We start from the raw sequence: 25,728 nt of genomic DNA, 5'->3' as shown, positions 1-25,728 counted from the left end.
TGACCCTTGTATAGCTCTACCAATCTAATACTATTATGTAAAAGGCAACTTTTATATACTTAGGCCTTTTTTGAAAATATACATAGGGAAAAATGATCATTTATTAACAATCAGATAACCCTTTGGTATGCCTGTGTCCTGCAGAGAGAACAGGTCAGATAAAGAAAGAATATTTATTTTCACAGATGAAAGCAACATTTACTATTTAAAAAAAAGCTTCAGTTCTCCTTTATAAGAAAATTCCTTTGAATCAGTAAAAACAGTAAGAAAACTTTTGTGTACTCCAAAAAAAAAATCTTGAGCTGCTTTCCAATAGCCTCCACTTAGTATTTAGTTTTAAAAATGTCACATCACCACCCCAAGCTCCTTGTATTTGTAAAACAGTTTATAGTTTCTCTATAATTTGCAAGAGCAAAATAGTAATTTATGGCAAATTAGACATAAAATAAAGCGTTGAAATTAATATGTGCAATATGTTTGACTATTGTATATATAAATGGCTACTTTATAATACAAAAATGATCATAGAAAAGTGTCCATGTTATCCAAATCAATCATAGAGAATAGGAAATATAGAATCTGATGCAGATTTTGTCCTCATCTCTTGTTTTTTTAGACAGACTCAAGTATTTTATTATAACTGGAACATCAGTACCTTGGACACACCATTCCTGATTAACCTGAGAGCACTATAATGTGACATTTTCCAGGTTCAATTACAGATATAATTCAGGTACAGACAGCATCTTGGAGATTAGTGGGAAAAAAATAGGACTCCTATCAAATGGGATCTGAATGACGCTAATGGCTTGCAGGTAAGAGTACCGGGGGCCTGTGAGTGCTCCGGCCAATACACAGACTCCATTAGTGGAAGAGAATGTCTGCACTAATTGGTGCCTATCAGTGAAAACCCTGGATGGATACTAGACTAAATGGGCACTATTGGATTTTACGCAATGCTAGCCAATACGGGATTGAAGCCTATGCTCATTTTACTGATAGAGTGCATGTCATTGTTTGTAATCGGCGCCTGAAGAGAGCTATACAGCCAACACAGATTGCATATCACTATTCTCCAAGAGATTATCACAGTCGCATATGTGGGGGAGCAGAAACACTTATTATTAAGGATGAAGAATAATAAGCATGTATCTGTGTGAGTCATAGGGATCATACCCCATCATTTAGGCCCCACTGCTACTTCCACCTCATTTCCTTTAGCAGTCTCCTAAATAGGTGTCCTATTCACAGAATTCCGGTATGACAACATACCACCGTACTTCCAGAGATGAAAATACCAGACAACCTTTTAGAGACACACATTGTAAGTAAGAGATGTACCTCTGTCATTGGGGTTGATTTACTAGGGGAGTTTAGGCTATTCACTTAGCAAGGTGTATGATTATTACTATATATATATATATATATATATATATATATTGTGAGGGGTTACGATCAGGATTGCCTTTGCTAGGGTCAAAGGACACTTGTCTGGTTCATCCAACTCAGATCACACACCGAGGTATCAGCATTAAGCTGGCTTGCAGCCAGGTTTATTGAAGGTTGCAGATAAAATAACAAAACAGCAAAAGAAAACCTTGCCTGTCCGGCACTTACTATACATCAAGACATCCCTGTCTATCAGCTGGAGGGCTTCTACCTGTCAGCTCAAAACCAAGCTTTCAGCCACCTTCTACTCACTTTTGAGCTCACTCACCCAGACTGACTTTCTCAGTTGAGCTCCCTCACAGATCGACTGTCTGTGTCTCCAACAGAGCTCTCTCACACAGTCCACCTGGCTGTGTCGCTCCAAATAGAGCTGCACTGACACAAACCCCTGTCTGTGTTTCTCCAAGCCAAGCTGAGCCGCACAGACCCCTGTCTGTGTCCCTCCAAGTTAAGCTCCCGACTGAGCTCCTGGCTCTATGTTATATCCCCACCCTTAATGCATCTTCATTAATTATCTCACAGGTGAGAGTCTTCCACCTGCTACTCCACACAGGAGAGGAATCTTGGGCAAATAAATCTCACATAAAAGAGGAATCCTGGGCAAATATATCTCCCTTTCACCACCAATCCTGCACTGGTGTCACAATATATACACAAATCGTATTTTTTATTTTATCAGACACATAGGTGCATTATTTGGTGTTCATTTTTTTTTCTGGTTGGAGTTTAGCTTTATTATAAATAAAAATCTCTTTGTGCTCTGCAGAGCATGCTGGCTATTGCAGTGCATCTCATCTTGAGACTTGCAGATTGCTATTGACTGGCCAATGGTAAAAAATAGCACAAGAAAATTATATACTCATCGATTCCCAACTGACGTCATTTTCCAGTGTTCTAAAATAATTCTCAGCACCCGATTCCTGAAGTCAGATGACTGACTGCTGCACACTCTGCTTTTATACTGAACTGAATTAGTGTGTCAAGAACCAAAAAAAAAGAAAGAAATCCCGCTTTATACAGACGAACGGAATAGATTGTGACACATGACAAATGGCATTGTTACTGCAAAAGAGGCTCAGCGGGCCCAGTGTCGATATTTTGTTTGGCAGGATCAAAACAAGAGATAAATGACATAAAGATCAAAGCTCACTCCCAGTGAAAGGCAGAGAAAAGATGAAAAGTGGCATTGATGAGAGTCTGCACTATCAGGTCAGTGGCGCACCAGTCAGTTTTACACAAAGTCATCCGCCTGCCTGGCTGACAATGTGAGGTAGGGAGGATGTTTCTGGGCCCTGTAAAACTTGAATGCCATTTTCTACTTTTAAATTATAGGTTCTGTATTGTCAATAGGATGAAATGTATTCCTCAGTATACTGCAAGTGCAGAGGAAGAATTTTTGTATTTTAAGCCAAACTCAATGCAAAAATTACTCAATGCAATGAAATACATATAAGGGTGCTGTTTGACCTACTATAGAATGTGTATCCAGTCTTAGGATTTATACAGTCCTGCCATTTGCCAGAGCATGGAGATTCTAAGGTTAAAACCTAAAAAGTGCAGGTAACCCTGGTTGCAATAAAATGATTGAACAATAAATAAAAACCTGGATGAATGTGCGTCTTTTTTGCATCCCCAATTTCAGTAACTGCCCAAATATGTCCAATATGTATGTGGGGTCACTGGAAGCCATGCAGCCTCTCCAGTATGCACAGTACATTCCCTATTCCTTCCCAAATTAATGTATGCCCCAGCCAGGATAGTTTTGTGTGCGGTCTTTAGTGCCCTATATTGAAGATCCCTGATCAAGGACGGGAAAGCCGTGAACATGAGGGATTGCAAGAGTTACGGGCACAGTGGGCATAGCCTTGTGTAGGTATTACCAGATGTGCCGCCACAGGGTGACAACTCTAAAATACAATTGTGAAACAGTATTCAGCCAATACCAGCATACCCTTTAGCTTTGGAACTGGGAAAGAGGAACACTTTAGGATGGAAAAGATATGACAATCACTCTGTGAGCCACAATAAAAATGCATATGAAAAAATTACACTGAATGCAGGGTATAGTTTAAGGGAGCATAAAACGTAGCGTATAGAAATGAGGAGCAGGAAGTATGTGTTATAGAGCTCCTTACATCTGACCGCGAGAGGTAAAAAAGGTCCTGGGTTAGTTGTATGACATGTACTCAGTGAGGTAGCTGGGAGATGCCCTGGAGTCAGTGGTTCCAGGGAAGAAAAAAATCCCCTGGGATCAATGGGAGAAAAAACAATGGTCAATGTTGGTGGTCTTGGTGCAAGGTGTATTTGGAGAAAATGGCCCTTCCATTAGTGGTCAGCAGGAGGGAAAATATCTGGAGTCTGGAAAGAAAGAAGAGAGAAGAAATGCCTTGTGTTGGTAGTCAGTATGGGAAAAAATGCTTGGTGTTAGTGCCAGCCATAACATCTCTTAGCCGGGCAGGGAGACTGCCTCCTAAAATTAGCCACAAATATGGGCATGGCTCCCAAAAGTTTTTTCTCTGTGGCATGCATAGACAGGTCATCCAGGACACAAAGACCCAACAAGCTGAATCCAGCAGGGATATTCGGGTATGTAACTTTTTTGGAGGGTTGTTTTACAGTGATTTGGGTATGAAAGGTGACAAAGCACAGTTTATATATGTGGGTAACAAGTTGTGCGGTCATTTTGGGAAAATTGGAAAAAAAATGAATATTATGTTATAGTAGCATGGGAGTGTGGCCTCTGGTTTCCTGGATGTGGAGAGAGGGGTATAAATTTATATTTATTTATTTATATGATGCTAACTGTATACCATGATTTTTTCTTTGAATAAATAAAACATTCACCAATTAACAAGATATTGAGGGGGATTCCACAAGTTTGGTGTATTTGACTACTTTAGGCTCTAGTAGGTACTAGGCTGTGTACATATATACGTACAAGAAACATTGTCACCCAAGACGAACTGTTGTGCTCGTCCCAGCCGACAATCTGGCATGTGTACAGCAGTACTGTGACATTGTTCATCAATCCATCCTGGAAAATCAATAAAGTATTGATTGGGAACGACCGGTGTTCACTGCTATGGAGGAGCTCAGCAGGGTGCTTCTCGCTTGTCCTCACCCGTCCCCTCTCGTTTATTCATCTGTCATTGGAAACAATCATAAAAGATCGGTTTCAGCTACAGTAATCTTAGGTTTGTACATAGCCTTATGTATGCACATGAGATAGGTGGCCGGATATTCCTAGCAGTAGTTCACATGACCAATGCCTTGGCAGCCCAGGTAATTATGAAACTGTGGTCAGAACTGAAAGGGTCCTAAACCTAGCCTCCGCCATCCTTTTACTCAAACTCTTTAGTACAAGGGAAAAGTTGTAACTGTTTAAAGAGCCTTTTCTAACAAACACAATTGTGCAACTGATTAAATGAACAGAATATAAATGTTTAACCACTAAATACAGAAACATGAAGCCTTATTACCACATTTACAAATGTCCTTGAAAAATCGAGTCGAAATGTAAAATTATAAAAAGAACACAAAATGAGAAATTGCAAGATAAATCTAATTGGTGCAGACAAAGACATACGAACGTGGCTCGAAGTCAAATGTGAACTGCGAGGACTAATAACAAAGTGATGCTGTAGAAAGACATAAACTAGATTTTCTGCGAGGTATTAAAATTCTTGAGGCGACGTGAGAATAAAAAGAGAAATCAATTTAAAATGGATAAAAACAGATTATTGCAAAATAGTTTGCGAACGGTAAATACTGCAGATCTCCTGAGCCAAGTACAAAAGACAGAATAGTAATGTGGAAAAAAAGATTGCCCAGTGAAATGAACACAGAATTTTAAATGGAAATATGCAGATTATAGCAGGGAGATTTACATTTCCTTGTCTTATTAATGTAGACTTTTTATGGTTCAATAAAATTTAAAAGACTACCAACGTATACAGGATTACTCTAAAGGCAGCAAAAATAGCAAAGTGCAGTAACCCCCAGCAACTAGACTCTCATGAAAGATCACTTCTAATTGGATTGCACTTCCTTGCTGATATATGATCGTTCACTTAGCTTAGTGAATGGGGTGAAAGGTAACTTTGTAAAGAATACCCAATCACAAGCAAAAAAGAATAAAAAGACTGGATTTTTCTTTCACATGATTGGATGGTAAAGTCAGCAAAGCTCTATGTCATTTGCTAAGCTACCTGAATTATCCCTTGAATGGGAAAACTTTGCTAAGTGAACAGCCTATATTCCTTTTACATATCAACCCTGACATATCAATCTATTGGTATGTCTGCCTGACTATAAGAAATGGTTGTAGCTGATCCCAATTATCATAACATATAGAATTAAAAGTGCAGTTGTGTCATTTTAATATAAAGCCATAACCTGCCCTCCTAGTGATTAAGCCATCAAAACGATAAAGTGTTTTGCAAAAATAATTCTAAATCTGATTGCTATCCTTGTTTCCTACTGCTTTCCCCTGCACTGTCATTGGACGGTGCCAGGACTCAGAAGATAGGAAACTATCCTACTTTAATACTTCAAAACCTAAATATAATTTTCAATTCTATTCTGGTTCCTTATTTCACATAACATGCTAATGACAATATTTAATGTAATCATTATTAATCTACATTTATAACTAGAGATGCAAGAAATCAATGTTTGTATGCAAAAAACACTGACTTGAAAATTGAGCCAATCAGATACTGTTGCTGCTGTGTTTAATTGGCACATGGTACAAGTAAGTGCAATTTGCATGCAGAAGTCAAACTTTTTGCAACTCAGTAAGCATCTCCATTCATTTCATACATTCGTTATGACCCAATGACATCATAATTAGGACTTTGTGCTTCCCTATTCAATGCAGTAAGATAAGGCTGGTGGGAAAGGCTGGTAAGGTGCTGCATATAAATAATTTCCCGAAAACAGGAGGATGTGATGATAAACCTCTCCATGGGCCTGATTTATTAAAGCTCTCCTAAGCTGGAGAGTATACATTTTCATCAGTGAAGCTGGGTGATCCAACAAACCTGGAATATATTTCTTTGTAGCAAATGATTTGAATCCTATACCAGATCCATTCCAGGTTAGATGGATCACTCAGCTTCACTGATTAAAGTGTATCTTCTCCAGCTTTGGTGAGCTTTAATAAATCATGTTTTATGATTGAAAGAACAGAAACGAGGGTTAGGGACAGTAATTCTACCAGCCAGAAAATGAGGCTTACTTGCTAAGCTTCCAATGCACATTGCAAGCTTACAGTGTACAGTTTTAGTACATGACAACAGTCTGTACAACTGTTCAAGGTAAGGCTGGAATCCAGCTTTAAGTCTATCACCTGAAATATGGGTGCAGATAATGATTTCTTTCTCTCAGTCCTTTTATCTACATACTGACGTCTGCATCTGTAACTGAGAAAGTATGGAAACAGTGCTTCAAGATAACAGCCAAGCAACTATCATGTTCACATGGACATTTGTCCCATAACATTTACTTTAACCTTCCATTTCCACTGACGTGTATCACAAATAAAGGGCTGTGTTGTAAAAGTGATCAAGGCTTCAGGGCTGTTCACCACCCAAACATCACTTTTGAATTATCCTGGAGCACAAGTGGATCTGTATTTTTCCTAAATTATAAGTGCACATTTATATAATAATTCAGATACAATTAATATTAATCTTTAAAAAGTGTGCCATAGAACAGCGTGGTGCCGCAGTGAAGGGAGGTGAGCGAAAGGCAGCCATGACCAGGGGAAGGTTAAAATAAAAGGGAGGTTGTGATAGGTTAAAGAGAGAGATTGAGAAATAGGGCAAAAGGGGAGGAGAAGTGAGGGGAATTCTTAGGAAAGAGTGAGTGCAAGTTTTTCTCCCGCCCACCATAGTTATAGTTGACGGCTGGGGTCCTCGAAGGGCATCTGTTAACAGGTGTGGCAGAAGGAACAACCATCACAGGTGTGGGATCTACAAAAGATAATGGTAATTGGGACTACCTTTATGGTGGTTTGAAGGAAGGGCTGCGAGAAGTGTACTCATTCCTGAGCTCGTGGCCTTTGTGGCTGAGAACAAAAGTGATGGATCGGGAAGCTCCTGCAGGTGGTAAAGTGTGGTAAGCGGTGTCTCCGAGGGCTCGCAACGGGGAATGAGTAATAGTTGTGGAAAAGGGTCCATTTAAAAGTAAAAGGTTAAAAGTTTACAAAAGTGTTATTTATTGTTATTTATAGTTATTGCTATTTATTGTAATGTGATTACAGTTATTACTTCAAAAGATTTGGTTGTTGTAAATGTTTTAGAGGTAATTTGTGCCAATAGGGTGGCCTAATGGCCTGTTTATCACAAGGATGGATTTTATGTCATGGTGTGATGGGATAGAAGGTGAGAGAGTGAGAGAGAGGAGCAGGAGAAGGATTGGGTAAGTATGTGGCGAGCATTCTATCTACCGGGGTCACGTGCTATCTGACTACATTCAAAAGGATTGCTACAGCTGCTGGCAGCCAGGTCATTATATTCTGGGTAATCTGGCCTTTCACCTCTCATATTTGCAGACAGATGTACTAATATACTGTCTGTCTGAACATGATCTTTTTTTGGTTATCGCCGTGGACATTGTTATTCATTAAAGGGAAACAATAATTTACCTTGAATAATCAAAACTTTGATTTTATACCAGAATCTCTCATTACTGTGACTTGTACATTTTACTAGCCTTTTGCTGGTATTTTTATACAGACATTTCACATTTATGATTTCAGATTCTCTGCCTAGTGTTGTATGTTGAATTTTACAGTTGGCACTCTTGCTAACAGTCTGCTGGCAAAACAGGAAAACCTGCTTCCTTTATTACCAATCACAATTAAACTTTTTGGGCACGTCCAAAAGTGAACAGAAAATCTGAATGTGAAAGTGGGAAAGGCTATGTAATGGAAGCATTGAATCATTAATATATACAGTACATTAAACTGCAAGTGCACACAGAGACATCACACAAGACATCTACTTTTAAAACCAGAAAAAGTCAATGGCAATCTAATTTCAGCTGACCTTACCAGACATAAACAATGTGAACCACAAATGTAATATACAGCACATTACCAGTAATACAGTTGCTTCTGAGAAGGAAGCTCAATGTATTCCATCACTACAGAGCAACAACACAATATAGATCTTGCAAACCTGACTTATTAGGACCACATTATGACCACAGCTCCACAGAGTAAATTTAGTTCTATAGCATTTAAGCACATAAAAGACCAATAACCGGAAATCTTTACTATATTTTAAATGGCAATCACAATAGGTGGAAACTAGCAAGTGGATTACAGATGATGTTGATCTGATCTAAATGGGAAAAATGTAAATGGCAGCAGACAGCCCTGGGATACTAAAGACATTTAGAGGCAGAAGTAGGATGACCTCCTGAAGAAATGCCTTAAATGGGATAGAGAAATATATTCAAGCAGATATAACAACCTCTGTACATTATTAAATTTGAAATTAAGGTGCTCCTATATATTTAAAAGGGTTCAGATCAGTCGCCCTGGTTGGCTCAGTGGCTAGAACTTTAGGCTTTGCATCCTGGGTTTGAATTCTGACCAGGAATCTGCAACTGTGTGGGCCTCCTTCTAGGCAATCTATTTTCCCCCATACCCCCAAAAGCATTAGGGTAATTGGCTTATCAAGAAACTATCCTTGGTACATGAGGAAAGTAGCAGCATATTCAAAGTGCAGTGCTGGGTGCAACATGGATACATGAGAATAAAAAGGGAGTCTTGATTCTACAGAAAGAATTTTCATAGAATGCGACCTTTACTGTTTACTGTGAATTTGGCTCATTTACCAAAGAATATTTATTCTGTAAAAATAAACTGGGCACAGCCACCATAGCACAACATCACAGAGTTCATACATTTAAAAGAGGGAATGCCATAACATGCACTAAAGCAGAGGTTCAGCCAGTCCACCAGCTTTCCACTACCACCAATATGTCTGTGAAGGTTCTCATTGTCCAGGTCATTTTATATCTATTAGTATTTGGGCTAGGTACACACGTACAATGGTTGTCTGATAATCCACTCAGGGCTGATATCGGACGTGAATCTTGCATGTGTACAGCACTCGTCATCCACCGTCCTGAACGACCATCCTGGCAGACGATGGACGATCATAATGGAAGTGAAGGGGGAGATCGCGTAGCGGGGTGTAGCTCCGTCGCTTTCCCCCTGCCCTCTCCATGAAGCAGAACGGTGCTGTATGTACAGCACTTGTTCATGCATCGTGCAGTCGTCGCTGGAAAGGATCGTGAAAGATCCTGTCCAAGGACAAATATTGCACTTGTGTACGTAGCCTTAGTCATATTCAACTGAACGTGTTCTTGTAATGCTGAAGAGATCCAAGTCTTCCAAGCTATTTCATTAGTTGCAATATGGATCACAGAGGCATGGTCCACTGTTGTCAAATTCATGAAAGCCCTATGGTCTGTTGATTCCTACCTTGCCTTGGGTCTCCCTCCCAACCGAGCCCAACCCAGAACAAGGAGGAGGGCACCTAGAGGAGAGAGATACAACTGGCTTTTTGGGTACATTCCCTGATTGTTTATGTGTGGTGGCTTGTTTCATGTAGAAGCTGTTTTATTGTATTAGGGAATTCCATGTATGTTTTTTAAGGAACAGACACCATTCATGAGACAAGGTGGGATTTTTGCCTCATGTGTCTCATGGCCCCCACCTGTATTCTAATCTGGCCCTACGGAAACAGCAGATGTGTTTGTACTATATCCTTGGTCTATATTGTCAGAGCCAGGAGAGATGTGGCTTAAAGTAGAAGGGAAACATATCCTAGTGGAATACAGACATGCATTTGGACTATTTCTTCTGATGGCACCTGCTGTAGAAACACTATTACACTGCAGATCAGCTTCTGAAAAGATAGGGAGTAGCAAAGGGAAACCCAACTAGATATCTAGTACCCCCCTTTCTCACCCATTCTTTGTACGAACATTGGGTTTCATTAAGGTGGTCTTTGTGCTTTGTTCTCATGGTATCACATTGACACATTTTGCTCTTAATGGCATTACCCAAAATGAATTGACAAATGAGAAGACAAATACTTTTATCCATAATATTCTATCAGCTTTAAACAGCCACATACAAGACAGGAGTATCAGTCAAAAGCAACCAGAAGCTGGTACAGCAGAAAGCGGTTAACGGTAACATGGGTTTAAGGCCAATTAATGGCTTAATAGAGGGTATAAAGACAGACAATATAGTTGTGGCACAGTGCCTACTGACTTGGGATGATGCCAGCAGCAATTCAGAAAACTCTATCAATGCCAGCAGGGAGTGAGCCAGTAAAATGACAATGCAAGAACTTTAGACCTGTGTGTCACAATCGAATGCTCAGTTTATTCAGAAGTACAAAGGGCTTCCAAGAGCAGTGTAATCTTTATTCATTACTCCCCAGGCTTTCAGCGCTTTTTATTCTGATAAACTATTTTATTTGTATATTTATAAAGCATACATTATTGCAGTGGCTATTTTTAAAACCCCAGCTAGACAACAATTTAGTATATTTTCTTCAATGTGAATATATTATTCTTTGTTTCTGATCTATAATATATTTAAGTAACCATAGGCATGAGATGACGGTAGACCAGGTTGGATGTTTTCTGACAGCAATTCTTAAGCAAATGGTAGCAAAAGATTTTATACTAGTTTAGGTGTGGTAGACTTTGCATGGGAATTTTCGTTGGGGATTCAAATAAAATTAAAGAAACTTTATCTTGGATTCATTCATATTCCTAACATCCCCCTAACTCTAAACCCCCAGCCGTAACTCCTAAACCTGTCACTTGGAACAAAACCTTACTCATCACCATAAATATCTTCAACTGATCTCCTTTTAGGTTTATTTATCTTAAATGGCCTGTGTGGCATGATATAAATTTAGCTGCATACTGGAGTAAATTTAGGACCCAACAGATTTTAGGATTTTACACTGATCTATGCATGCAAATTTTAAAGTACACACTTGTTAAACAAGAAGGTAAGAAGTCTTGGGACATGAAGAGCTTGTATGGGGATTTTCGATTGGAACAATTTCTCACAAAGTTCCTCCTAAAAAAACTTGCAAAACATGTAATGGCCTCCCATCAACTGATACAATTGAGGATAGTTTACATACAGACAATCAATATGTACTAAATACAAACTGTGAGGGATTAGCATCTAACACAGTCCCTGGAAATCCATATTTAAGGGAAGTCTGTCCACATTTATTCACTCCAAGATCATGAAAACAAAATAAATATCCAGGTGTTTCCCATACTGGGGATCAGTGTCATCGAAGTATTAAAAAAAAAAAAACACAAATTTTAGTCTCCTGGCTCTTTCTCCGACATACCTCAGAGTTATTGGTCCCAAAGATCTAAACTTTGGGAGACCTCCAAGCCTTTTCCCAGCATAAAGGCTACACACCATGGGTCATCTGGCCTCAGGTTCCAACTCCATCCTCCCAGTCTGTGCTGTCAATTCCCTTTGATTGGGATTTGTTTTGATAGGTGAGGACAGCCGTGTCCAAGTTATAGCCTGGGAAGGGGAATGGAGTGTTTGGCAACCATTCCATCCAATACACCCCATACCTGGATCCCAAAAATCAATCAGTACAACTGCATTAACCAAATTCATTTAACAGGTCCTTTACCTCTATTCCAAGTACTATAGAATAAGATGTTGCCAAATACTCAATAAATGTAGCCACACATACAACACAACTCTACAACACATATACCTCATTGTTATTAAAAAATGTATCACTGGCTGTGTGTAAAATACAAGGCTAAAATGTCATCAACCTTAAAAACTGAGTTTAAATAAAGAGGGCAAAGGAAATATCTGCAGCTGTGCCAAGATATAATAAATACATGCAATGTGACTACATCAGCTGGCCATGTCACATCACATGTTACAGATGACAAAACTTGATTCTGATACACAGAGAAAGGATTGGAAGATAAAACCAGGAACCCTAACGGCTCTGCATATTTCTCTATCAAATGTTACAATAAAGCAATGTGTTGTTTTTGGAGGATTACGTATCTATCAAAGCTGAATATTGAGAATATTGTTCATGTCCCTGTTCATCTGGATGCCACCAGGGAGTTGGTTACAAAAGAATTTTATTTAATTCATTTACAAAGGGTGAAGATAAACACAAAACGAGTCAGCATGACCATACAGAGACGCATGCAAAACAGTCCTGCAATGTTTGCCTATAAAGAATTAATAGATGCTCTGAAATAATTATGCTCTATTACAGGTAGAAAGTTAAATATTCTGAATATGTCACGGTGGTTATGGCTTGGGTACTTTGTAGTCACACAGCGGAATTATTATTATTAATACAAAGTATTTATATAGCATCGACATATTACACTGCGCTATACAAAGTCCATAGTATTGTCACTAACTGTCCCTCTAAGGAGCTCACAATCTAATGTCCCCACCATAGTCATATGTCTTTAATACAGGATACGGTAAATTTTAGGGGGAAGCTACATAACCTAACTGCATGTTTGTGGAATGTGGGAGGAAACCCACAGAAACACAGGGAGAACCTGCAAACTCGATGCAGATAGTGTCCTGGCCAAGATTCAAACCTGGGACCTAGCACTGCAAAGGCTAGAGTGCTATCCTCTGAGCCCACATGCTGCCAAATTTGGGAATCCAAATCAAATGTCACTGTCTTCCTTGGTAACACTTGGCATAATACAGGGCCATGTACCCACAGACTACAATAGATAATCTACTTGGTGATTGCTGCAGAGTCTTTCACCCGCTTCTGATCACATGTGTGAACTTATGTTTCCTTTATAAAATTAAAAAAAAATAGATTACAGTCTCACATATCTACTAAAAACACAGAAATAGAAATGTTCAGACCAGATTTGTGTTGCTTTGTCATCTGGCAGGACTGATTGTGTTATCTCTCTTTTTATCACTTATGATTAAACAAACAGAAGAATGATAGATCATAGTGCACACGCTAGAAACTGCTCCAAAGGATATAAAAAAATTGAACTTGTAAGTGACCTGGTTGTGTAATGATGTGTGTTGTATCATTATGAACATATATCAGGGTACAGATATCATTAAAAACTAATATTTCACAATAACATGATTGTGAATGTCAACTCCAGGGTGCTGATCATGGCAAGGCTCAGCGTTTGGCAGGGTTGATGTTGATGACAGTGTTTCATATTTATATTACCAACATTTGTTGAAATGCCTGATATCTAAGGTTGGTACCATTTTTAGTCCAATTTCTGAGCCCTCAGTTTGCCTTCCTTTTTGATGTCTGGCGGTTTAACATCTTTCAGACTGCCAGCATAAGAAAATGACCTCATGGCCTTGCTTTTGAAGTAATCTTCAGAGCTGCCATCCTTATCAATACAGAAGTTTGTATACATTTGTATTGAATGTATATGCATTTTTAGGACAAATTAATGTTATACAGCTTTTAGCTTTTGGTGGATAACCATACATATTATATTATTATATATATATTAAATATATAATCAGTTAACAAAAAAGAAAGGTTGACATAAACCATTGACATCATGTGCAAATTTACAGTTTACAGTGAACACGGCCAGTGGAGCTTATCATATTTGAATAAAGTAATATGAGGGGGTGCTGAGAAGTTCCTGGCTTTGCCCCCTTCCAGATGAAATAGAAAAATGAGTGAGGGGCATATGACAGCCTAATACCTTAGTATGTAACTGTGCAAATATCAGGTCTTTGCAATTCCTAAAACTGTTTTTTATTCTTTTAGTGAGAAGCGGTGATGTTTCACGTCGTTGGAGTTACGGGCCGTCATGAAGTTTCTGTTTCTCCGGGGAAAGTCAGCAAAGGACATTCACACTGAGATGTCACATACACTGGGGGAGAACTGTCCTTCCTACAGCACTGTCAAAACCTCGATATCTGGTTTCAAGACTGGCCATTACACCGTTGAGGATGAGGCCAGCAGTGGGCGACCCCCCAGCCTCAACTGGCCCCGCAACCTGCGATGCTGTCCATGAGATGATTATTGAGGACCAGCAAATATCTGCAAAAAAGATAGCCCAGATACTTGACATCTCACGGGAGCATGTTCGGTTTGTTATCACCACTATCCTAGAAATGGGCAAGCTTTCAGCGAAGTTGGTGTCGAAATGTTTACCAGTGATCAGAAGAATGAAAAAGTTGAAGCATCCAAAGCTGTTTTGGTCCATTTTGAAGCTGCACAGGACTTTTTGGCTAGGTTAGTGACTGAGGATGAAACCTGTCTCCACATCCATGATCCTGAAAGCAAGGAACAGTCAAAGGAGTGGCGCCACAGCAGGTCCCCGCGGCGGAAGAAGTTCCAAATCGCAGAAATCTGCCAAATAAGTCATGGCATCCATTTTCAGGGACAAAGACAGTATTCTGTTGGTGGACTACCTACCTCAGGGCTCTAGTATCACCGGACAGTATTATGCTAACCTCCTGGACCAGGTGAAGGAGGCAATTAGGATGAAACACCGTGGAAAATTGACCAAAGAGATCCTTTTTTTGCAGGACAATGCACCTGTGCACACGTTCAACGTTGTGGCTGCCAAATTGAACACCCTGGGTTTCCAATTGGTCCACCATCCCCCCTAGTCACCTGACCTGGCCACTTCGGACTATTATCTGTTCCCGAATTTGAAGAAACACCTGATGGGGCAACGTTTTAAGGACATTTCTGACGTCAAAGATGCTGCTGAGAGCTGGTTTGTGGCCCAACCAAAGGACTTTTATTTGAACAGTCTAGAAAAGCTGCAACTACGCTGTACCAAGTGTATCAGTCTCAGGGGGGAATAAATGTGTTATTTCATAACTCTGGCTCTCTTTCTGGGCAAAACCAGGAACTTCCCAGCACCCCCTTGTAGGAAGGGTGTCTTATTCAACCTATTAGTACCAGGATAACTTCATGACCTGATTGATGCAAAGTGTACAGTCTGTGTGGGTAGTCGCTGATGGAGCCATTTCTTGACTTGCATGTCAAATACTAGTCCTGAGCAAATAGATCAAATCAACCGAGCCACTCAAATACCTAGTGAGGCAGAAAATAGCCACTCTGTACATCTAAGGAAAGGTTTAATGTGCATTATATTACATTTTTAAATTTCAGTTTGATAAACCTTTCTGTCCAGCTTAGGGCATGCTTCCAGTGTGAATATATTACACCATGGTGTGTTTTGACGCATATTTCGATGCAAAGTGTGCCAGAGGCTAACAAAAGTGGATCAAAGCAGAATAAATTCTAGTTTGGTCATCCTAATTATAAATCTATTTTATTAGGAAAATTGATTAAAAGGCAGAATCTGTATTGTGCATTCTTCCTTTATAATTTACATATAACTTAATTTCCCTTGAGAATATAATAAAATGACACAAAGAATAACACATAGTGTAACCATTAGCATGTTTAGTGTTCTTTGATAAACCCCAACATAGCTGGCAATCTTTTAAAATTATATTCATACACAGTTTGTTGATGCAGTCAACCTAAGAAGGTTCCTCACAAGTTCTGGAGGAACACAGCATGCTGCCAGCATATCATGGTACATTTACTAATCAGATTTACAGATTAAAGATTTAGCAGTTTAAATGTTTCTATCTGAAATGTTGTATGTACTCAAAACAAGCAATACAAATGTCCACAGCTAATCTGACCCACACTTTGGTTTAGGGGGCATCATGGGAATAGCTAGCTTTCAGAACATAAATTAAATGTCACTTGGCATTTTATGTGTGCTGAAGATTTCAGCTCCACTTCGGTAGCCAGGGGCTTCCGCATAGGAGCAAGACCTGGTACTTTCCCATATAAGCCTGAAGGTGAACTGAATGTAGCCATCAAGCAAAGAGACTTCATTCTTATGTTTATCTTAATCAGACAGATCTTGGGGGCAAAAATCTTCCCAAGGAAATATTCCCAAAAGTCAGAATGTTGCTGTAAACTAGGGATTGTTGCAAATTGCTGATTTGTTTGTAAATGGAACTTGTCAGGATAGATGTTTTCTTTTACATCCAGGGCTACTGTCCAGTGCTGAAGGGGCCGCTGTCGGACTTACAGTAGCAGTGCTGGTTTCCAGGCAGGCATACCACTATACCTGATATTGCAAATATTTAATCTACTCATGAATTTACATCTCTGCGGGTAATGGCAGTGCTGGATTAAAGTGTTGCTGTTGTAACAAATGCTGGCTTCAATTTCTCTGTCTCTACACCACTGGTGTATAGATCTTTCTTTAAAATATAGATTTAGTCTCCTAGATTATTATTAATTTCATTTATTGATTGTTTATTGCTACATAGTATATAAAGGCTGACCAAAATATTCTAAAAAATAATTTGGTGCCATTAAAAGGAAATGGGCACCTTGCTTTTACTTGCCGTAAGCAAATACAAAGCCAGACTTCTGATATAGACACTTGCACCGAAGAATGTCTTTCCAGTTCAATACCATAACAAAATGTTAGCTGTTATTACAAGTACCAATACACAAGGCCTGACTCTATATTCATCTAAGGAAGGTTGAATGTGGACGCTAAATCCAATCATTTGTCTTTGGTCTCACCCACTGGGCCTGATTTATTAAAGTCCTTCAAGGCTGGAGAGGATACGCTTTAATCAGTGAAGCTGGGTGATCCAGCAAACCTGAAATGGATCAGGTCCATGTTTGAAAACATTTGCTAACAAATAGCAAATAACTTTTAGGAAATCCATTCCAGGTTTAGTGGATCACTGATCCCCAGCCTTGGAGAGCTTTAATAAATCAGGCCCACTATATTAGTTTAAGGGAGATGAAATTTGGAAGTACAATCCCATCAACTCCCGGTGTCTTTTGCCCAACTCACTATAATAATTTAAGGAAGGTTGGACCTGGAGGCACAATAAAAATCTTCTAAAAGTGTATTTTGATCCTATAATGATCTAAACAAGTCTGTACATGAAGGCTTAATCCAAACATTTGTAGGTGTGTTTGGGGGCAAGATATACACAGAAGTTCTCGGGTCACACCAACTTTTGTTTTTAGGCAAATAATGGAGAAAGGGATAATGTTTGCTTCACAGACAATCTGTCCTTTTCAACAGTCTGAAGCTGCTCATTACCATAATCTTACGTATCTATAATAAGTACCCTACCACTAATATGTTCAGTTCTAAAAGAAGCGTCATGTACTTTACTATCCAATCTGTCACCCATGGTAAAAGCATCAGATTCCAATGGCACTGACACCCACCTAGTTTCACCAATAAAACATTTCCAATCTACCTGTTTGCAGTGTCTGCAATGATGGGGTAAACAAGGACAGCTCATCCAGTGGAACACATGATAACTCTTCAGCAAGAATGATAGTGTTTCTGACATGGAAAATTTGATATAATGAAGTAATTGAGTTGCCATTTTTAATTGAATAGAAATTTTGCATGTGTTTGTAGGTCCTGTTCTGTTTTAACATATCTACAATATAACATGTAAGCAAATTTCAGTCTCGCATGTCTTGTCATTTTCATTCACTAATTAAGCAGAATATGATGATGTCAAAACAATTTAGCTGATTAAGGAAGATCAACACATCCTCCTACTTTCCACCAATTAATGCAATCACGAACACACAGTGTCCGTGATTGAAGGAATTCACAAGTTTTTCACCACTAATGGCAGTCATAGCCATTTTTTCACCTTCCTGCGGAAATTCAAGCAATGAAATCTTAAAGGGTAAAACAAGTTAATACTGGAATGTTTTCCTTGAAGCGTATGTAAACCCAATAAACATGTTTTGTTTTAAAGTATTGAAGCTTATCTGTTCTTAGGTGTGTTTTTTCATTCATTTATATATTTAATTAGCGATTCTGCCATTAACACCCTTCATGTTCCAGGATAACATCCTGTGTTGGATTGAATCAAGTTGGACTGTTTAGGAAACCCAATCCATGAGCCATACTATACCAGCTTATGATAAATATAGTATGGCTCAGGCAATTCAAAGGTTGTCATTATCCAGGTCTACTATACTTGTCAATGACAGCGCAGCCAATTCAGCCATCCAACAATGATGGCTGTATAGTAAGGCATAACCAATCTGGCCACGGGCTGAGGACATGCAGCAATACCTTTGATTACCTGTCAATAGTATGGCTTAGCCAATCTGGCCACCCAACGAACACATCTCCAGTGGTTGGAATGGCTGAGCAGCAGAAAAGCACAACCATTATACAGTATAATTTTATAGAAAGCATGCCATGGCATGTGTATATCATGAATAATTGATATGGTAAAATGTATATCGGTAATGCTTCTCTGCTGTCCAGCCAATCTGGCAACTGGACTATATCCATTGTCATCATTGGGAAGACAGATTGTCTAAATCATGCTACGGCTATCATTGACTGGTATAGTAGGACACTAGATAATGACAGCTGAAACCCTACAATACCTGCCAATATCAGGTACAAAACAATGTCCTATACCAGTTAGGAACTTTGTTTTCTCAAATTCTGAGTTCCAATCCAAGGTCAGAATAACTGATCTGAGCCAGAACCATCTGCCCACCACTAATATCAACATTCACTAATAAATGCTCCATGTAAACAGCTAAACATTGAAGTGAAACCCAAAATATAATACAGATATACCTGTTTATTTCTGATCAAACACATTATCTATAATATTCTTAATCAAACCATTCATCTTGCTTGACCATCAAAGTAGCTTCTTTTTTCACCTCCTCTCCGCTTGCTTACTAGAATATGAATCAATATTGTTTCAGCTGTTGGATATGTAGGGTACTGACCCAGAAAGCACCAACACTAAATCAGAACAAAGTAGAGAAACCTCTATAACAAGGGAAACAATAATACACTATTGGCTGGACAAAATTACAAATCCTTTGGCAGGTAAATCATTGTATTTTAACAATTTAATAACCTGTGTGTATAGAGTCCCACTTTAAGGTCTAGTAATTGGTCTGAAAACACTTAGTTGAAATCTGATTAGTTATTACAAGTATCTACACTTTGCTCAGCCTTACTAAACAAAATCATATCTCATTTACAGAATTTATAAAACAAATAATTTTGCATTGGACTCACAATAATTAAAAAACATTGGTTAAATAGATGTAGCAAGCTATTTATATATGAGGGAATTTTTGTTACAGAATGCAATTTTGTATAAGAGATAATGATTGTCACTGAATATATATAATGTATCATTATAAAGTCCTGGAATTAAGGTGAACCTACAACACAAGATTGATTCAGAATTAAACTATAATTCACAAGTAACGAGTATCTCATTCCAATGCAAGGCTCCTTCTCATTCACTCATCCAGCTGTATCGCAGCATGGCAATTCATCCATGCGCTAACGATAATTATCAAGCAATAACATTTAGATGTATTGTAGCAATTTCTATTTCCAATTTTCACGGAACACCTAGCAGAAAGTTATACCATTTATACAGAAGAGCGCAGGGAGAGTGTAATTATTTGGGGGCAAAAAAGAAAAGAAAATTAGATGAAAGAAAAATAAGTGACCAGGCCAAGAAAAACTGCTGATAGCTAAAGTAATGTTGTAGGCTGTAATATTTGAGTTTTTGCAGGTATATATAGGCTTTTGTGGTTTGCTCATCCCTAACCAGCCCTGGCTTTGTATATCAAGACTATCTCCCTTTCGTAACTATTGATCAAGCAACATTCAACTCGTTTTTTGTGAGCCCAGGGCATCAATGATGCTCAGAGTGTTGTATGTTAACATCAACAAATCATTAGTCAAGTCCAGTCAACTGCGACTAGGCCAGAAGAAAAGGGACACATGAAGTCAGAAGTTGTCTAGATTCAAGGGGTGTATAATTAAAAAAATAGATGCAAGAGTTTACGGAAGAAGCAGGGCATGAGCAAAAAAGCTGGGGTTTGGGTATTCTTTCATTGAGTGGTTAAATGGATATATACAAATACAATCATAAATTCTTCTGCAAGACCTACCTATACCCCCATGTTTCTTCATCTGATGCCCCTCTCTACCAGTATTTTTACTATCATTAGGGGCAGGGTCCTCTCCTCCTGTATCACTGTCTGTATTAGTCTGTCATTTGCAATCCCTATTTATAGGTCAATCTGAGAACAAAAAGTTACCAAAATTTCTGAACTCACAGTTCCACCCCTATCCGACCTTTCTAAATGTCTACTTACCCTACTAACATATTTTCTAACCCATCTAATACACTGCTCTAAAATGTCTCTTGGAAAACGTTTTTAGGAGCAGGTTATCACACAATCTTCACCAAAATATAGAAATATTTATATTATAAAAAGCTACCTAAGCTAACCAATTTATATCCAATTAAACAGGCTCTAACACAGATGTTTGTAGATCCAAATGAGAATGAATAATCAAAGTGTAAAGTACACCACAAACCTTACACTTTTTTGTACAAAGTTATTTAGATCTACCAACATCTATGTAGTGAAGAGACCTTGACAAATGGATAAACTCTAGGTTGCCTGGATAGCTTAGGCTATGTACACACATGCAATATTTGTCGTTGGAAAGGATCATGAAAGCGACAAACGACTGCACCATGCATGAATGAGTGCTACATAGAGCACTGTTCTGCTCTATTAGGAGGGGAGGGGGAGAAGGACAGGGCGGCACCCCGCTGTGCTCTCTCCCCATTCACTTCCATTACGATCGCTCACTGTCCATCGTCCGTGGATCCGCCAGGACGGTCATTCTGACGATAGACGACGGGCACTGTACATATGCAAGATATCAGCGCAAGGCGGATTATCGGATGAGAACTATTGCTCGTGTGTACCTAGCCCTAAATCTTTATATTACACAGATTTTGGTTGTACAAACATTGCAAATAAATAAACAGTCTGATAGACAGTGAGACCAATAGATGTGTTGATGGCAATATAGTTATGTAAGTAGGTATACCAGTGGTAAATCAGAGGTTGCTCTGCAATGAGCAATTTGTGACTCCCAGCTCAGAACAAGTGACCCCAATGATCTTTTTGGCTATCTGTAAAGGTGACATTCTTCCCAAGGGCCAGCAATGTAAGATGAATTCTTCCCATGACCACCACTCTAACATACTGTCTGTTGTGGATATAGTAATTATAGTAAAGGTTCCCTGAAGACCTTTGTTATACAAAGGTGCCCAATACAAACATAGGTTATGAAACAAAAAAAGAGAGAATCAGGGTCTTTTTACATAGCAAACTTAATTGAATTATATCAAAATATAATAAATAGTACACAATGTTTAAAAACAAACGTGAAATACCTTGGTCACTCCCATTCAAAATTTCATGGGAGATATGACCATGTATCTAAACAATGAATCCCTTAATCCATGAGTGGCGATGAGTACAAAGGTATAACGTCTCGTACTTCAACGCGTTTCGCATACAGGCTTCCTCAGGGGATTTATAGAGAGCGTTACATTTTGAAAGAGGCCTGGAATGCTTTCAAGAAAAAGGACTTCTCATAGGAAAGTATGGCAAGTTTTGTCCCACAGAGTTTTCTAGTGTGAAATCGTGCAGAAGTATGTCAAGGAGTACGGTGTCAACATATGTCAAACGGCCACCTGTAAAGATGTTTGATAGGCCAACACGTAAATGGTGAAAAGTTCCAGCAGATGTTAGAACAAGGGGAACAGTAGTAGTAGTATGTAAAACAAAAAGGTACAGTAAACCCACAAGCTGTGCAGAGATTAAGGCTATCAGATAGACAAGCATATTGGCAGAAAGAGATACAAAAGAAAATCAATAACAGCAACAGGAAAAAGAGGACAGACAGAGGGGTAAAATGACCAACAGATTGATGAATTACTAAAGACAGCATACTAGCAGAGTAACAAGGGCTTTCAAGAGCAATGAGCCTGTCTCTCAGGTCTGTTTAGGTGACACCAATGACCTTTTTGGACGATGATCTGACTTCCCACTAAACAGCAATTTAAGAAGCATTCTTCCTAGTGACCACCACACTAATGTACTGTAAGCTATCGATGTAGTAATATTAAAGGAATTCCCTGAAAGTTATTTCAAGGCTTACCCTACATTAAAAAGATTGAGAAACATTGCTTTAGATCAGGGGTGTCAAACTCTGGCCTGCAACATTCTTTTTTTTTTGGCTCCCAAAGGAATTTTAAATATGAATTGCAGCTGGCCCACTGCTGCATTTAAATAGTGCCGCTACTACAATTCCCAGCATCACGTGCGTCTATAGACCAGCGGCCTCTCTGCCTATGTGTGGCCCCGCATTGGACAGTTTCATAGATGCAAGTAATGCCGGTAATTGTAGTAGCGGCATCACTCGCGTCTATAGACCAGCAGCCTGTCTGCCTATGCGTGGCCCCGCATTGGACTGTTTTATTGACGCAGGAAATTGTAGTAGCGATGCTATTTCTCTATTATAGGATTGTTCCAGATTGAATGTTAAGCTCTTTGTTTCCATATGAAAAGGTTTTATATCTAATGAGAAGGAAAAACTTCCTCAATTTAGACTTTGCCTAGGTTTTTAATTTTGGCCCACTGTGTATTTGAGTTTGACACCCCTGCTATAGATGATTACAAAACCATATGGGGAGAAAGCCAGAGATAAATCTGTTTATACAGGCTGTATATACAATACATATTTACGCACATTCAAATATTATGTATGTAAGTCACACAGATAACATGAAAATGATATTTGAATATCTCTATCATAGGTTTTGCTAAGTTAGCAATTACTTCCTGATGTAAACTGAAAATGACAAATGAAGCAGAAGAGTAATGAGTTTTCCACCTTCTCGAGAGCAAAGATCCATAACTGGAAGGTGAAAAGTTCACTTGGCTGCAGGTAGGGGTTTAGTAACAAGGTGAAATAATGGAGTTCACTGATCCTCAATGGGCCTTGTCATGCTGCTTAATGAAGTGTAGTGTATGCGACATTCATTTTGGCACATTTACTATACATGGGCTCTTACTGCTAACAGCAAGAACCGAATTATTCTCTCACATATGACAATGGCTCCTCTCATGAATACTGCTGAGCCTACGTAATTTCATGCTTTTTAAACTCATTATAATTCTTGCATGAGATAAGTAAACTACTAATTCAATGCAAGGATCACAACCTATGTGAGCTTCACCTCCAACAGCCAAGGAGCCCATTAGATTCTAGCTACCCTGTAGTTTAGAAAGGATTCCTTTTCCTGTGTTTCATTTTTCTTATACATTTATCCACAGTCTGCAGAGTGAACATCTGTGACCAGTGTGTGCCAATGCACTGCATGGTGGCCGCACTGCCGCAGAGGCATTTCCTGATCTAAACATAGCCCTAAGCAAAGTCCTTCCCACTGCAATCACACAGGTCTAAATAATTAACAAAGATATTCTGTAAAAAATGAAAATTACACCACTTGGTTTGTGAAGACTGCCTAGGACAACATATTGATCCATTACTCTATGAAGTAAAAGGCTCTGGATGGCAATTTCAATCGATATTCTAAAATAAATTAAGATAGTATTAAATTGATCCTAACAATTGCAAGTATTTAATCTACTATCCACTTCAACCTTTGATGAGTATAATACACATTTTCATAATTACATCTAATTGAAATACCAATTGTGTTTTTATTGGTTTGGATTTTATTTAAATGGTTGACTAATCAAAAAAAAACACTAAAAAAAAATTTTGCCTGAATATTTTGTTTGCCTTTTACTTTGAAATAAGCATGCATTCAAAATATTGCATAGTATAAGGCTAGCTTAAAGGAGATTGTGATGCAAAAAGCTTTTATAGTGGCAAAAATTTAGAAAGCTCATAGTATTTTTTTTTTTTAGAAGAATGAATTGATTGTTCCATCTAATACAAGGGTCTAAATTGATGAAAGCAAACCTTGACTATCTCAAAGTTTACCACACCAAAAAAGTAGTTTCTCCATAAAGCCACCATGATTCCAAGATGTAGACCACAGTTGTCAATACTGCCGTTACAGCTATGTCCAACAAGACCATATTTCAATTATGTGTTTTCAAATAATTGTGTGGGTGATGTCCCAAAATCCAAAAACTTGTTGGTAGGATTTAATGGCTTCCACCCCAACTGCCCTTAATGTGTGTAGGTAAGTTGTGATTGACAGAAGGTCGTATGGAGAGGAGATGTGAAAAAGTCAAGTTCTACTGCATATACACTATGGGCCAGTTTTGAAGATTGAATATTGACTGTTGCTCCATAATAGTCTTATTTTCCCCGTTCTTGGAGAGCTTTAGGAAATCAGGCCCTATATATATATATATATATATATATATATATATATATATAGGGAGAGGTAACAATTTTGCTCAATGTGTTTTGTCTTTAAATGTTCTATAGAGGATTTCCTAGAGGCAACAGTGAGTGGGTCAGTGCCACCCGCAGTAAAATGTTAAGCTAGAACCAACAAAATGGTTGGGATGGCTGAACGGCTGAAGCTTACTACCGGGAGATACCTGGGAATGCCTACTCTCACAGCCAGAAATGAAATATAATAAAAATGAAGTGTGTGTATAACCTGAACCCATCTTAAGAAAGCTACTGCAAAGCCTATCTATTATCCACAGTTATTTATTTTATTAATGATTAGCAATTGTAAAATATAAGGAATGCAGAATTAGTCACTCACAATAACTTGCCAAGACATTTTTAGAAATAAAAAAAATGTGTTCATCTGCATTGTAAAAAATGATAATTCAAACATATATCTTACTTGTGCATATGTTCCATGCCTACCGTGATCATGATGAGATAGGAGATACTGCATTGCACAATAAAATGTAAGGCATACCTAAAAAGAGGAGACAGAAAAATATATCAGTGTTTTGCTGGGAAAAAGAAAAGTACAATAAAATTCTAACTGTACCTGTAACACTAACAGAGGTAACTATGATTTAAGATAGGCCAGTCAAAAATGAAGCTTAACCCTTAATCCTGAACTATGACATAAGGAGCTCACACCATGGCTTACAGACTTTAGGGCATGATTTCTTAAAGTTCCCCAAGGCTGGAGAGGATACACTTTCATCAGTGAAGCTGGGTGATTCAGCAAACCTGGAATTGATTTCCTAAAGGTCATTTGCTATTTGTTAGCAAATGTTTTCAATCCTGGACCGGATACGTTCCAGGTTTGCTGAATCACCCAGCTTCACTGATAAAAGTGTATCCTCT

At 38.6% G+C, this 25,728-nt stretch overlaps 2 protein-coding genes across 4 annotated transcripts in view; both read right to left on the bottom strand.

Moving 5' to 3' along the window:
- Positions 1 to 25,728, bottom strand: part of ITGB1BP1 (integrin subunit beta 1 binding protein 1) — a 488,766-nt gene that overhangs the window by 225,748 nt on the left and 237,290 nt on the right. The window lies entirely within an intron of this gene.
- Positions 1 to 25,728, bottom strand: part of MBOAT2 (membrane bound glycerophospholipid O-acyltransferase 2) — a 126,184-nt gene that overhangs the window by 57,663 nt on the left and 42,793 nt on the right. For all 3 annotated transcript variants that reach the window (XM_072407549.1, XM_072407548.1, XM_072407547.1), the window contains one exon: positions 25,271 to 25,348. In XM_072407549.1, coding sequence (XP_072263650.1) covers positions 25,271 to 25,302 — 32 coding nt within the window. In that variant the 5' untranslated portion in view covers positions 25,303 to 25,348. The remainder of the gene's footprint in view (positions 1 to 25,270; positions 25,349 to 25,728) is intronic.

The sequence above is a fragment of the Pyxicephalus adspersus genome, chromosome 4 (genome assembly GCF_032062135.1).
Source record: "Pyxicephalus adspersus chromosome 4, UCB_Pads_2.0, whole genome shotgun sequence".
Classification (NCBI taxonomy): domain Eukaryota; kingdom Metazoa; phylum Chordata; class Amphibia; order Anura; family Pyxicephalidae; genus Pyxicephalus; species Pyxicephalus adspersus.
Note: the sequence above shows the minus strand (reverse complement) of the source record. Positions and strands in the feature narration are given on the sequence as shown.